General features: G+C 43.5%; 1 protein-coding gene across 1 annotated transcript; it reads right to left on the bottom strand.

The window, feature by feature from the left end:
• Window positions 1-3,861: 3,861 nt before the first annotated feature.
• LOC116779966 lies at window positions 3,862-13,857 on the bottom strand. The gene is given in 3 exon segments (XM_032674474.1): window positions 3,862-4,068; window positions 10,860-13,153; window positions 13,815-13,857. Coding segments are annotated over 3 exon segments (2,544 nt in total).
• Window positions 13,858-15,959: the final 2,102 nt, after the last annotated feature.

Below are 15,959 nucleotides of genomic sequence, written 5' to 3'. Positions count from 1 at the left end.
TCTCTGGTATTTTTTGTAATTAAACCCTGGGGTATGTGAAGTGACATTAGTCCAGCTGGACAAGTCGTGGTTTTGATAAACACTTAAACCAGATTGGAATAATCCCAAAATAAAACAGGTTTGAGTCCCATTATCACTTGTTTTATGTACAGAGAGTGATCCCAATAAATCTAACTCTTGGGGATCCCAGGGCAAAGAGGTGTTGAGAACCTTTATAAGGCAGGTAGATGCATTAGAAATAACTGTTTCACTCTTACAGACGATGAAACCCAACTAGTAAACACTAAGTTCAACCTATACACTGAACTAAAAGGCATGACAAATAAGTGCGAAAAGGATCTGAGGTAGATGCTAAAGACAAAAAAAGGAAGATTGACCTGTTTGATTTGCCCAAGTAACTCACATGTTTTTCTGAGGATCAATGGTGTGAAGGGTTTTAACACTGGCAATCACGCCCATGAAAAGAAGAAAACTTATTAAACAGTCGTTCCCAATTTTGCTGGAACACAATCTAATGATGGGGAATCCTAACATCTTTGCCACACTAATATGCAAAAACAGTTGATCGAGACTGGGTGAGTATCTTCGTTCTGTTATACAGCACCTCCCACCATTCCAATGCAATTTAATGCTGTTCTACTGTTTCACCCAGGCTCTACAGTTCTTTTATGTACAGGCTAGGCAGTTTGTGCCAGCTGGGCCCTTCCAAGTGCCCACTCTGCCTTTACCTCACAGGCCCCATCGGGGAGCTGAAGCCCAACTTCCATCTCCGCAACATAGTGGAGAACCTTTTGGATGCTTCTCTTCATCAAGGGAAGGAAAAGCAGAAAATGTAATGCAAACAGAAGGACGAAAGTTTGGGGCAGCAAGCAGAGGTGATCCTGTCAGGAGCCCCATCCGGCTGTGAAGACTTGCCTGACCTGCAAGGCCTCCCTGTGCCAAGCCCACCTGAGCAAGCATAGTGCAAAGAACACTCAGAAAAACTACGTCCTGGTGGAACCCTGTGGTGCCCAGGTTTTGGCTGAGAGGAAATGCCCCCAGCACGGCAAATTGCTGGAATGATACTGCAAGAAGGACAAGGTTTGAATTTGCATGCTATGCTCTGTCCTCAACTCCCACAGGGACCACAAGACCATCAGTTTAGAGGAGGCCTCTGGCCAAGCACAGCGTGCCTTTCTCGAAACTCTAAAAGAGGTGAAAAACTATGAAGTTGCACTGGATTGAAGCATAGGAAACTTGCCGGAACAACCCTCTGTAAAGGAGTTCTTTAGAGTACAAACAACGCTTGACTAACCATAACTACACCAAGCCCTCTGAGATCATGCAACAGTTTTCATTTCACAGATTTTTTCTTTATCACAAACACAGGGGTAATTAAAGGATTCTGAGATGGTTCAATGTAATCAGCATCAAGCTGCTTTTTGACAAGCTGTTGCAGGGCCAACAGCTGTTCTGTAGGTAGGAGCCATTGCTTAAGTCACACAGGATCTGTATGTTCTAAAAGAAAACTCCGAGCAGTACCTCCTAGTATTACAACTCTAACCCTTGGAATGGCTACAGAAGTTTGTTTGTTTGTTTGGACAATTAACAGCAAGCTTTGAGCATCACAAAGAGTACAGGTTGCCTTCGTACAACCCTAAACATTCACTAGTCAAATTATGCAAGCAATACGTCTGGTATGAAACAAGTAGTAGTCACAAGTAGTGAGGCTATTTTGCTGAGAACACAGCTGCAATAGGTAGGGCATGTTTTAAGGAGGAGAGACTAACTGTTTTACAATGAATATTGCTACCAGCTGTTACACGGGAGGGGTTTTGAAGACAATATATAAGGACTCTTTAAAACAACACTTCAGCTCTGGTCACACTGATCAACAGTAACTGACCTACTCTGGCCTCCAGCCAGGAGGCCTGAAGACACACTATCCACAACGCTGCAGATGTTTTTGAGAAGGCACGCAGGATGGCCTTGACAGTCTGCAAGGGCCCCTCTACAACGAGCTGAACAAGCAAGGCAGCAACATCGACAGCACCTGATATAAATCCTGGAAAACACAGAAAAGCTCAAGACGACCCTCACTACTGCCATAGCAGATGCAAATGCAATTATTTGATGGTCTAAGGACCCCACCCCGGCACAAGCCTGCACTATCTCTAGCTAGTTATGTAACTAGCAGCTTCTATAACTGTCACAAAACTTGTTTCTCTACAGCGTCTTGCAGCTTCTCCATGAATTGTAAGAATGGTTCCCGGGCACCTGGATGCATAGTGGTGCACCTTGCTCCGGGCTCTGCTAACCTTGCAGTCTGCACTAATGTTTGCTGGCTTATGGATTTTACTCGCTCTAAGACTAGTGGTCTCCTGCGCAGCTCGCACAGCTAAGGAACAACAGCAGTGGAAAAACTCCACCTGAGACTTAACTTGCACAAATTTCATACAAGGCTGTAATAGAATACCAAATTTTTGTAAGAATCTCTTATTTAACTTCAGTCTTAACACCTTGTTAAAATCTCGACACCGACGGAAAGTATTTTTAAGTTTACACAGTTACACATTCATGTAGCTTTTCTCTTTCACACAATCTTTTTCCATACACTCTTAGGTGGCTACCTCAGACATTCATCATTCACACACACATTTTCAAGTAGTCATTGGCTGTGCGCTTCTTATCAGTTTCATAATTCAAAGGAAATTCATGGCATAGTCGCCAACAGCAATCTGCAAATCCTGCATAACTCTCCATGCAAAAGACAAATGCAGCAAGAAAGAACAGAATATTATCTTGGAAATTTTTAACCCTTCTTATAGAGCAATGATATTCTGTCATAAAGGCAATAAAACTACTTCTGCAGGGGGCAGAACTATATCCCCTTTTGTCTTATCATTCCGTCTGCAAACCTTCTACCTGCACCCTGCTCCCGGGGGAAACAGCCAAATTTCATGTAAGAGAAGCAAAATGGCAAACTATAGGAAATTCCTAACAGCTTTCTGCAATATATAAAAAGCTAAGCACAGATGTTGCGTTATTTCTAATCTTACTTCAAGGGATTTTTCGTTAGTCTCCCTTTCTGTGGAGAAAATGTTTGAGAATGCTATGAACACGCTGCATGCGTAACACCTATTGCTGTAAAAACAGTGCAATCTTATTTGATTTATAAGTTGGGGTATTGTTAATTTTAAGTTGTTTTTTCCCTTTTCCCCTTTTTCCGTGTTTTACCGTCTTTGCCCCCCCACGCCCCTCATTGCCGAAGGACGAAGGAGGAGGAGGAGGGGCCAGGCTCACTCAGAGAAAATCAGCAGAAGGAACTTAATCACAGGGTCTACTTAAGAAAAGACAAAAACATAGGAGAGGGAGAAAACAGCTGCAAACAGGCACGTTTCAGAGAGGGGGTGATTGGTGTAACGAGGAAAAAAGAGAAACAGCTTCCCCCCCTCCCCCGACTGCACCTCCGAAGCTGTTGCTACCATCATTAACTCGCCACTCTAGGAAGAGGAGCGGCACCAGGGAAAAAACATTCGCTGTAAAGAAGGGGAGGGGAACCTACACCTCTTGGGGCCATGGCTGTCAGCAGTGCGGGGGAAACAAAGCCACCCCGCCACCCGCCGCGCCCGGGGCCGCCGGCGTGCACGCGCGCGGGCGCACCGCTCCGAGCACGGCGCCGCGACCACCGCCAATGCCCCGCCACCCGGCACCGCCCCGTAGGCACCCGGCACAGGCGGACAGACCCGGCGCCACCCCGGGTTCACTCAGCACCCAGCGCCGTGAACACAGCCACAAATGCGCGGCGCAGTCCCGCAGCACAGTTCAGATGAAAAGCTGGAAATGTCTTAAGGTGGAACTCAGTCATAGTGTTCGTAAAGTTCATTCCCGGTCCATCAGCAGTACTTTCACGCCGCAGCCGTCGTCCCCGATCGTCCTGGATATGCACTGCCGAGACGCCAGCACCGCGTTCATTTTGCCGGGGCCGCTCGGTTGTCCCCGGCCCCGCTCCGTGATCTCTGGTCCCGCTCCGGCTCCCTTCAACTCCGCTCGACTCCCTTTTTGCACGATTTCTCCGTATGATGGTATCTAGTAGCATTCTAATGTCCTCAAACTGTGCTTTAATGTCTTTTACTGTTCCAGATAACAATCGCCAAGTTGTAAGGAGGGAAGTAGCAACTTTTTCTCCCTTAGAGGTAGCAGTAAAGAGCTTATCACTAAGTTCTTTCCAAGTAGAGACAGTAAAGGCAGTTACAGCATTCGCTTCAAATCCCTGGCCCTTACACGAAAGCAGCATCTGTCGCAAAGCCAGTTCGTCTAATTTTTCTCTTTTTTAAGCATCAAAAACTACATTAGGGTCCACAAAACAACCTTTAGCAACCCCCATCGCAAGCAATCCTGGTAATTCTTTTTTCAAATCTATACCCTTAGGTCCCCGCTTTTCTAAAAAGCACTGGAGTAATAAAAGCGCCGCTTGTCTTTCCATACCTATAAATCTTCAGTGTGCTGTTGCAGCCCTTTGAAGACGTCGGCGGCGTTGTCGGCCGAGACCCTCCTATGAGGTCGCTCGGGGCACGGAGTCCAGCTCTTTTACCTCTTTTGCTGCTGCAAGACCGACCGGCTACTGCGTCGGACCGTGGCTTCGGGGACTGCAGATTTAACTTAGTCCCTGGGACTGCAGATTCAACTTAGTCCCTGGGGCTGCAGATTTAACTTAGCCCCTGTTCAGACTTCGGGGACCGTGGGTAACCCAGCAAGATACTCGTTATCGTCCCTGTTCGGGTGCCAGTTATCAAGTCGTGGATCAGACTGTCGTGATGAGGGAACTGAGGGACGCTCAATATGAGAATCAGCAAACTTCATTTATTGATAAGTGCTAACAGCTTAATATATGCCCCATAATTAGCTCATGCATATTGCAAAAGCCGAGCTCACCATTGGCTCTGGCTCAAATGTTGATTCCACCTCTCATTCTCTTCCCATGTTGACACAGGTGGCTCTCAGTTGCTTTTGTTTTGTTCCTGTTTACCAACCAAGTAGCAGGCACAAAGACACTGTAGCTATCTCAGATTTTCTCACGGCCTAGTCAGGCCGTGTTCTATACTCCAACAGTTCATCCATAGCTCCAGCTACATCCATATGTCCCCGTCCTGCCAGCCAATCCTCCACATCAGACCACTGACCAGAGACAAGTTCTGCATCTGCATGCTGTGCTCTGTCCTCAGCTCTCACAGGGATCACAAGATTATCAGTTTGGAGGAGGCTTTTTGCCAAGCACAGCATATTTTTCCTGAAACTCTAAAAGAAGGTAAATAAAGGCAATTGCCAGAGAAGGTCAAAAGGTTTGAGACATACAGAGCTTTGTCTAGCCTAGAGACTGAGGGGGTTATCCCCTCATTCCCCCTTTCTGTTCCTGAAGCAATTGCTTCAGGGCACCATACACTGTCTCCACAATAACGTGTCCTGTAGAAGAATGTGAAATAGCCGTAACATGAGTGATCCTCCACAAAGCAAAGAAATTTTGGACAGATTTACAGACAGAAGACAGCTTATTGTTCATCCACACTTGAGCGGGTGCTCCAGATGTAGCAAAAGCACAGCGGAAGTGTTTAATGACATCATGGTTTTTTTTGTCTAGTATGTGCATTAGCAACCACCACATGGGAAAACATGTCAGTGGACACATGGACATGCTTTAAATTACCAAATTCATTGACATGAGTGTCATCCGATTGCCACATCTGTAAGGCCTTAAGGCCTCGAGGGTTAGTACCAAAATAGACAGGAGTATAGGCATTATGACAATCTGGACAAGAGTATAGGCATCATGACAGTCTGGACAAGAGGCAACAATTAAGTGAGCAATAGAATGAGTCAAGCCAAATTGACGTCTGAAAGCTTCTGCACCTTGAAAAAAAAAAAAAACCCTAATGAGACAAGACAGTTTGCTGGTGAATGTTAGGAACAAGTCTCAAAGCAACAGCAAAAACAAGAGCATCTGCTCGGGCATTACCCTCTGTGAAGAAACCTGGCAAAGAGGTATGACTACGAACATGTAGCACAAAATAAAGAACAGGCCTCTGCAAAAGAGTTCTCCAGAGCTCAAACAAAACTTGAAAAATAAGACCTGGAGATGGACAATACAACATTGCCTGATAGAGCTGCTGTAATAAATTAACAACATATGCAGAATCAGTAATAACATTTAAAGACCAATTAGGAAATAACTGAAAAGCAAGAGTTACAGCTCGACGTTCCACAATTTGAGGAGAACCCTCTTGATGAACAATTTGATGTTGCCATCCACATTCTGCTTTCCATGCTACCGCAGCTTCACCCATCTTCCTCGAGTCGTCCGCAAAGACTGTAAGGCCATCAAGGGGCTCTGCACTGTGTAGTGTTTTTGTCCAATTGGAATTTCCCTAAGAAAAAACTTAAGAAGGGGATGTGAAAGGAAATGATAAGAAATTTGGCTGTGGAACCCAGCTAAAGTAGCTTGCAATTCATATTTGTCTCCCAGGTGTTGCCCGTAACAGAGACACAAACCAACAGAGTGCCGGTTTATGCGGTGCTTTATTTAGGGCCCGGAAACCTGAGGACTAGCGTCCCAAGTCAGGATTCCGAAGACCCTCATTTTTCATACAGCTTTTATACTCTCACACAAACATGTCTACGTGCAGTTCTTACTTGTAAGCAGTTACACTTAGTTACAAACACAAACTCATATTTCATACTGATAACAATTGGTAATCATCTACTTTTAATCATAAATCTGTTTAAGTTGTCTTACTCCATAGAAACCCCATAGAAACTGTTCAGCAGACCCTTACTATATCTAAGGTAACAAATCGTTATATACATGCTTGGTTAAATCCTTTGATTATTGTTCCTACCTCTTCAGTACATTCCATTCTCACGAACAAGGTTGCTAACCTACTACTTTGGAGTGCTGCTCTCTAGGCCTACTCTCCTACTAAGCCTTAGCCATTCTACTACTAAATTTGAATCATTCTGCAACATGTCCCCCCTTTTGAGCATTCTTCAGGCTTTTCCTGCAAGGATGCTCAAATGTAGCAATCTTCAGGCTGCAGTTTCTTGATAGACAGGAGGTGATCCATCTTGCGGTGAGATTACTTCTTTTCTTGTTATGGCTTTCATGATGCGTCTTGTATGTTGACCTTCTTTTACAATCATTCCTAAAAGACACTTATAAACAATCATGGCTATGACAATAATTATTACAATCAATATTCCGTACTGGATAACAGAAGATATCCATCCTGATACATGAAGACCTAGGGAGCTGAATAATTCTCCTATCCAATTGTGTTCTGCTTCCTTTTGTAATTCATGATCATTTTCGTCAATTTGTTCTAATTGACTAATATCTTTCTCTACTTCTTGAGTGACATTTGGGATGTGCACACAACAATGCTTGTCCTTTGCATGCAGGTATCCACAGACTCCGTGTTCCTTTAATAGGATTAAATCTAAAGCCATTCGATTCTGTACTGTCATCCTAGTGGTGGCTTGTAATTGTAAATTTAGATCTTTAAATTCTTTCTTAGTGACCGCTGCTAACCTTTCAGTTTGTCCCATTAATTTAAACAACATCTCTCTGTTACGGTATGTTGAGATTGGTGCAAACAAAGATTCTAATACCCATCCAAATTTAACTCCTGATGATGGTTCATGCCAATCTCCCAACCCCAAGTCATCAATATCCTTACTAATTTCTCTTTTTCCTCGTGGTTGTATTTCTACTGATGTTAACTTATCCTGTTTCCAGAATGGACAGAGAGTAGGTATCCCTAGTGTGACAGGTACAACCGGACCACCTATTGGTATGTGAGTGGTCCACTGGCCATGCCCCATTACCCACACTAAATTTCCTGGACTCCTAACTGTGGTGGTACGGCAATCAATGTTTTTCACAGATCTCTTAATAGTATGATTATATCCTCGACATTCACATCCTAACTGCAAGAGTGTTTTGACTGGTATCAAGCCTATTTCATCGTCTGGGGTATCGCATGTGTATATTCGAATACAATTCCAATTTTCCTTTGTACGTGTTTCTGTCCTCCAATTATGATTTCCTCTATTACCTGCAGAATAAGTTTGATTCTTTTTCCCTTTCCAGTGAATACACCACTGTACTTTTCCAATATAACTATAAGTCTCTAGTAGGCTGGGTCCCCAAATCGTTTGCCACTCTTCCATGGTTGTAGAGCTAGTAATATTTTGACATACTTCTTCTTGTTTTTCTCGTTTTATTTGAACTGGAACTTTAGAACATGGGTATGTTACCGAATCTGTAACTAAACAAGATCCCTTTAATTGGCCAATGTCTTCGCTTGTTACCCATGTTCCAACTACTACCCATCGGAAAAATCCAGGCATCTGTTCACATTGTTTTTTAGTCATTTTGTCTCTTAATAAACATGCATCTGTCATTTCATTCCATGTTTTGGTTACAAATCTGCAATTCCATGTAGTATTCTTAAACACTTTAGGAATTTCTGGCACTGGAATTATTCCCCATGGGATTGGGTCTCCTGCAGCATGAGGCATAGGGAGACATGCAGTGATTTTTGTGACATTCTGTACTTTCCCAAAATCACGAATTAGGCCTACGACTAGGTTTTCTTGTTCTACTTCTCGATCTGGAATCTGCAGGTTACTTACTTGCCGGGTTGTTCTTTCAGTCTTTATGTAGACGACAGTAATTCCAGTATCCCACCAGTCATCTCTATTTATCCAGCAAGTATATTGGCCCTCATCTTCTCCTCTTCGTATTTCTTTGATTTTCAAAACTATTGCATCTGCCCTCTTTTCAATCTGATGTCTCTTCCCGACTTTCAAGTTCTGTCCCTTAAACCACCACCCATATTCAGAATACTGTCCTTCTGTAATTTTGCAACTTAGAATCAGATCGCTTCCTTCCTGGGTCGGGTAAACACTGTGTTCTGGTCTAACTCTTACTCCTTGATGTGGTACGGCTACTGCTGTCCTTATCCCGTAATCTTTTTCTTTTCCACATGAGACCACACAAAGAAATGTACCCTCTGTTTTTCCTACTCTGGGATCAGAAATATTCAGCCACCCTTTACCTCCCTTACTATTTGACCACCAGCTAACTCCTTGATTTTGTGATTCCCAAGATTGATTTGCTGTATTCAATTTCCACCATTTTACTCTAACTGATTTTTGACAGTCATCAAATTGGAAGGTACAATTGATTTTTAAGGGAGGACCATCCCACATGTCAAATTGTTTCCTAGTGGGCATAACTCGCACTTTGGTCACCGCTTTCTGAGTCGTGTTTATTGTCCGTATTTCTATATGTTCATAATCAAAACTTTCCCAAATCCAAACTACACACATATATGTTCCTTCCATAGCTTTAGACACTTTGGGTACCTGCAGGACGGTGTAACCTTTTTGTTGTGTCGCATCCCAAACTGTCGTCACTCCTTCTGTCATGATTCGATCTTGATCTCTCCATCTCCACTTGACTTTAACATCTCTTAATTCAGCTCCCTGGTCATCAGAAAACAGACAGGTTAAATTCACATCAGTGTACTCTGGTACAAATAAATAAGGATCTGGGGTCTCAATTCTCACGGTGGTCTCTGCTAAACTCATCAACCCCAGGAATACTACGATCCTCAATGGTTGGCTCGAAATACCATCCTTGTAGGTGAGAGAGGTTCTACTGACCACGAGACTGGAACCTTCTTGATTCGGGTGTAATGGATCCAATTGTCGATTCCCTCGACCTTCACCGCCGTGTAAGTGGTCATTATCACCTGGCGAGGACCGTCCCATGTTTCCTTTAATGGTTCCACCGACCAGTTTTTCACATAGACTTGGTCTCCTGGAGAAATGTCATGAACCGGATTCTCCAGGGGCAGAGGTCGATTCCACTGCAGCGCTCCTCTGAGGGCTGTGAGAGTTTTATTTAAGGATAACACATAGTTAAAGACTGCTTGATCCCCCACCACATGAGGATCCCCTTGATAGGTAGCTGCATGATAGGGCTTGCCATACAATATTTCGTATGGACTTACTCCTATTCTCTCCCTGGGTTTAATCCTGATTCTCAACAAGGCAAGAGGTAGCGCTTGGGGCCACGGAATTTTTGCTTCTTGACAAATTTTCTTTAATTGACCCTTCAATGTCTGATTCATCCTCTCTACTTGTCCACTGGATTGCGGTCTCCATGGTGTATGGAGATTCCATGTTATTCCTAATATAGCAGATATTTCTTGCACTATCCCTGCGGTAAAGTGTGGCCCCCGATCAGATGATAACCCTAGAGGTACCCCAAATCTCGGAATAATTTCTCTCAGAAGAGTCTTAACTACTTCCTTTGCTTGATTAGTCCTGCATGGAAAGGCTTCTGGCCATCCTGAAAAGGTACAAACATATACTAACAAATACTTATAGGATTGGACCTTAGGCAACTCAGAAAAATCTATTTGCCAATAGTCTCCTGGTAACTGTCCTATCTGTAACTTTCCCATTTGTACCTGTTTTCTGACTACTGGGTTATTTTTAATACACATGGGACACATTGCATTTACCCTTTTTGCTAGTGTTAACATCTGGTTTGAGAGAACCTCATTTTTCAGAAATTTTACCATTGCTTCTGCACCCCAGTGGCACTTGTTATGTTCCGTCTCGAGTACTGCTTTCATTATTCTGACAGGTAAGATTACTTGTCCTATGGGAGTAATGTACCACCCTTTAATATTTTTCCTTGCTTCTGTTATTTGAGCTAATTTCTCATCTTCTTGTGAATAATATGTTTTTTCTTACATATATGCTATTGCTGGATTATTCCAAACGGGTAAAAGAGCCATCTGAGTCCATACCTCTCTGGCGGCTTGCTTAGCCGCTTGGTCAGCCTGTCGATTACCTTGAAATTCTCGTCCGGGATCAGTCTGATGTCCTCTGACATGCATTATTGCCACTGCCGAGGGCTTGTGTATAGCCTCCAGCAATTGTAAAATTTCTTCTCGATGTTTAATTGATGTCCCTTGAGAAGTAAGAAGTCCTCTCTCTTTCCAAAGTGCTCCGTGAACATGAACTACTCCAAAGGCATATTTGGAGTCAGTCCATATGTTAACTCTCCTTCCTTGACTTAGTATTAAAGCTCTCACCAATGCCCAAATTTCGGCCTTTTGTGCAGACGTACCTGGGGGTAGTGCGTTTGCTTCTATCACTTGTTGTAGAGTGACCACTGCATACCCAGCATACCTGGTGCCATTCTCCACAAAGCTAGATCCGTCGGTATACAACTCCCAGTCAGGATCTGTCAGTGGTTCATCCTTCAGGTCTTTTCTACTCGCGTAGACCTGTTCAATGGTCTCTACACAGTCGTGCTCCAGGACACCTTCTTCCTCTGTGGACCTAAGGAATTCTGCTGGGTTGAGATGGTTAGTGATTTTCAGTTCAACATCATCTTGCTCTCTTAACAAAGCCTGATACTGTAACATGCGGCTAGATGAGAGCCAATGCCCCCCTTTTTGTTCCAAAAATGTTATGACCATGTGGGGCACGTACACCACCATGTGTTTCCCCAGAGTCAATTTTCGTGCTTCTTGAATTAGAATAACCGTCGCTGCCACAGCTCTGAGGCACCCCGGCCATCCCCCACTTACTGCGTCTAGCCGTTTGGAGAAATACCCAACCGGTCTCTTCCAGGATCCTAACTGCTGAGTGAGTACTCCTAAAGCCGTTCGTTGTCTCTCGCAGACATAAAGCTGGAATTCTTTGGTTAGGTCCGGTAGTCCCAGGGCAGGTGCCTCCTGGAGGGCTCTTTTCAGTTCCTGGAATGCTTTCTCCTGCTTCGTCCCCCAGGTCAGCTTGGGCTCTTTTACTGCTTCATATAATGGTCTGGCAGTTAGTCCAAAGCTGGGAATCCACAGCCTGCACCATCCGACCATTCCTAGAAAAGATCTTAATTCCTGATTATTTCGGGGTACTGGGATAGCACATATTGCTTGTATACGATTTGCACCCAAACGCCGAACTCCTTGAGAAATTTCACATCCCAGATAAATAACTTTCTGTTTTACTAGTTGAGCCTTTTCTTTTGAAACCCGGTAGCCTGCTTGCCCCAGCATGTTTAACAGTTCAATGGTTAACTGACGACAGAGTCCCTGTTCTGTAGCTCCCAGGAAGATGTCATCAACATATTGAAGTATTATATATGAAAAAGGAGATTCCTTTACCTGAGTTGTCTTCCATTCTTCAAGTTCTTTTGCTAACTGATTACCGAATATTGTAGGTGAACATTTGAATCCTTGCGGTAATCGAGTCCAAGTAAGTTGTCACTTTCGTCCAGTCTCTGGGTTTTCCCACTCAAAGGCAAAAATCTTCCAACTTTCTGGTGCCAGTGGTATGCAGAAGAAGGCATCTTTCAGGTCAATCACTGTAAACCACTGAAATCTCTCAGAAACAGATGTTAACAAAGTGTAGGGATTTGCTACAACTGGGTGGATATCTTTTGTAATGAGGTTTACTGCTCTCAAGTCTTGTACTAACCTATACTTACCATTAGGCTTTCTTACTGGAAAAATGGGAGTATTAAACTCTGACTCACATTCTTTTAATATCCCTAAAATTAAAAACTGTGAGATCATTGGGGCTATTCCTTTCCTGGCTTCTAAACTAATTGGGTATTGTCGCACTCTAACAGGTTGTGTTCCTTCTTTTAATTCTATTCTAACTGGAGTAGCAGCTTTGGATTTTCCAGGGACCCCTGTTTCCCATACCCAAGGCACTACAGCCTGTTCTATTTCCTGTGGTATCTCTTCCTTTTCTACCTCTTTCACAACGAAAATTTTTGCTAAGTTCTCTTCCGGAATTTCTATCTTGACCCTCCCTTTTTCAAATATAATTTTAGCTTGCAAGGCTGAGAGCAGATCTCTTCCTAGTAAACATTCAGGACTGTTGGGCATGTACAAAAATTGATGATCTAATTCTTTTCCTCTAAATTTGATATCTAGGGGTCGTAGAAACGTCTTTTCCTCTATTTGTCCTGAAACTCCTACCACCCATGCAGTTGAATCACTTAATGGCCCCATCAATTTATTCATTGCCGAGAAACTAGCTCCAGTATCTATTCTAAATTCTGTCGGCTCTCCCTCTACTTCTAAAACAACTGTTAAATCCCGATCTAGTCAGCTTTGATTCTGGTAATTCCCTAACATAAATGCTTGAGCGACACCTTGCGGCGTGCCCATATTAACAGGGTTTTGCGAATTTGCAAAGCTCTGGGGGCTCCACGGATTCATTCCATTTCCAGCATTCAGTTGCCACGGATTTATTCCATTTCCAGCATTCAGTGGGCATTCATTTTTCCAATGTCCTTGTCCTTTACAAAGAGCACATTGATTTGGGCCTATCTTACCACGTCCTCTCCCACATTGATTTCCAAATCCCGACTGTTTGTTAAATCCTCTACCCATTCCTCTCCTTCCTCTATTACCACGACCCCGTCCTCTATGGCTACTGGCCCCATTATTCCCTCCTGGAGCTTGCAGAAATGCCAATAAGCTTGCTTGCTGCCTCCTAGTAGATTCCTTTTCTCTATTATTGTACACTTTCCAAGCTACTTCTAATAATTTTTCCAAATCTCTTGTCTCCCCACCTTCTAACTTCTGAAGTTTTTTCCTAATATCTTCTTGTGATTGTCCCATAAAAATCAATGCTAATTGCAATTTTCCTGATTCATCTTCAACATCTAAATTTGTATATTTCCGTGCTGTCTCTTTTAGCCTCTCTAAGAAGGCTGAAGGAGATTCCCCTTTATCCTGTCTTACTGAGTATAACTTTGACCAGTTTAGTGTTTTTGGTATCCCACATCGTACTCCCTCTACCAATAATTCCTGGTAAATTCTTAACTTTTTATAATCTCCAGACACATTCGGATCCCACTCAGGATCTTCCCGCGGCACAAAATCATTTACTGTTCCCCGTGCTGCCCGTGGCAAAATTCAAATTCTTTCTTTCGCTTTTTCCACCATCACCCTGAATACCATTTCCTTCTCTGTTGAATCCAGAATTGTATCTAACAATACCTGTAAATCATTCCAGTCCGGATTTTGAGTTTTTATAACCATTTTTATAATATGAGCTACCCACTCCGGATTTTCTCGATATGTCCCAGCTGACTGTTTCCAGATTAATAAATCATTAGGTGAAAAAGGAACTTTTACCATAACTTTCCTCCTGTCCGCTCCAACTGCTTCCCGCAAAGGGGCCATCAATCTAGGGGGTGAGGGCGAAACATCTGTCTCCCTTCCCCCTCCCCATCTCTTTTCTCTACTCCTTCCCCTTTCTTTTCGCCCCCTCCGAGTCCGTTCTGCTAGCGGAGTTCTATCAAAACCACATTCTCGCTCTCTCATTTCTTCCTCATCCGAGGACGATTCTAGTGGGGGCACGGTGGGTGATCGTGCCCTCCCACGTGAATAGAGACTATCTCCCGGGGGCGCACTTGGAGTTATGCTGGGGGAGACTAACAAAGACACATCTTCCTCTGGTTCTGAAAACCGTATTTTCCGCTCTTGACATCCTATACATTTATCATCCAGTTCTTTCAACACCAACATACCACATTCCTTTTGCCATCCAGTCTTACGTTTCAAATAATAAAACAAATCTAAATACGGTATTTCATCCCACATCTCATTCTCTCGTAAATATTGCATCAAGGGGGTTATAATTTCCGGAGTTAATGTACCATTCCTAGGCCACTGCATTCCTTCTGTCTCATATTGAGGCCATACATTATTACAATAATCAATCAATTGTCTCTTACTTAACTCTTGTCCGAAATTTCCTTCCTTCCAATGTTTTAACAAGCAACCAAGCGGAGAATCGCTAGGGATATCATTTTCTGCACAAGATAGTGCCCTAAAGGTTTTAAAAGGCATCATAGTCACACACACACACTGTACAATCACACAATAAACAACACAATGCAAACAATATAAACCAATACCTTCCTACACCAACTTGTCAAGTCTCACTACGAGTGACAAGTGCTGGTTCAGCGCGGCTTTCGCCCCGTCTTACGACCAGCGCCTAGGCTTCCCAATAAATCTTTGCCCAACCCAGCGGGTAAACTCACGGTCCCGTCTTATAGGCAGGCTTCCAACCAACAAACCGAAAAGAATAAAGCACCTCCGGGCTTACCTGGATGGTTGTCCGTCGGGCGCAGGGTCGGGCACGGGTCGATGTCTCCCCAGAAATCACCTGGTTGCCGGCATGGACTGGATCAGCTCGTGAGCCGCCCCAGCTACCCCCGGAGTCCCACCTCTGGGTCGCCAGAAAACTGTTGCCCGTAACAGAGACACAAACCAACAGAGTGCTGGTTTATGCGGTGCTTTATTTAGGGCCCGGGAACCTGAGGACTAGCGTCCCAAGTCAGGATTCCGAAGACCCTCATTTTTCATACAGCTTTTATACTCTCACACAAACATGTCTACGTGCAGTTCTTACTTGTAAGCAGTTACACTTAGTTACAAACACAAACTCATATTTCATACTGATAACAATTGGTAATCATCTACTTTTAATCATAAATCTGTTTAAGTTGTCTTACTCCATAGAAACCCCATAGAAACTGTTCAGCAGACCCTTACTATATCTAAGGTAACAAATCGTTATATACATGCTTGGCTAAATCCTTTGATTATTGTTCCTACCTCTTCAGTACATTCCATTCTCACGAACAAGGTTGCTAACCTACTACTTTGGAGTGCTGCTCTCTAGGCCTACTCTCCTACTAAGCCTTAGCCATTCTACTACTAAATTTGAATCATTCTGCAACACAGGCACCATTCAAAGTAACGAGATTGTACAGGTACAACAATACGAGGTGGATTTCTGCCAGTACACTCTACACACCTTTTTCTAGCCTTAATGATGATTTGAGCTATGAGCTCAAACAATCCAGGAGCAGT

The sequence above is a fragment of the Chiroxiphia lanceolata genome, chromosome W (assembly GCF_009829145.1).
Source record: "Chiroxiphia lanceolata isolate bChiLan1 chromosome W, bChiLan1.pri, whole genome shotgun sequence".
Taxonomy (NCBI): Eukaryota; Metazoa; Chordata; class Aves; order Passeriformes; family Pipridae; genus Chiroxiphia; species Chiroxiphia lanceolata.
The sequence above is the reverse complement of the archived record's forward strand: the minus strand, read 5'-3'. Positions and strand labels throughout refer to the sequence as shown.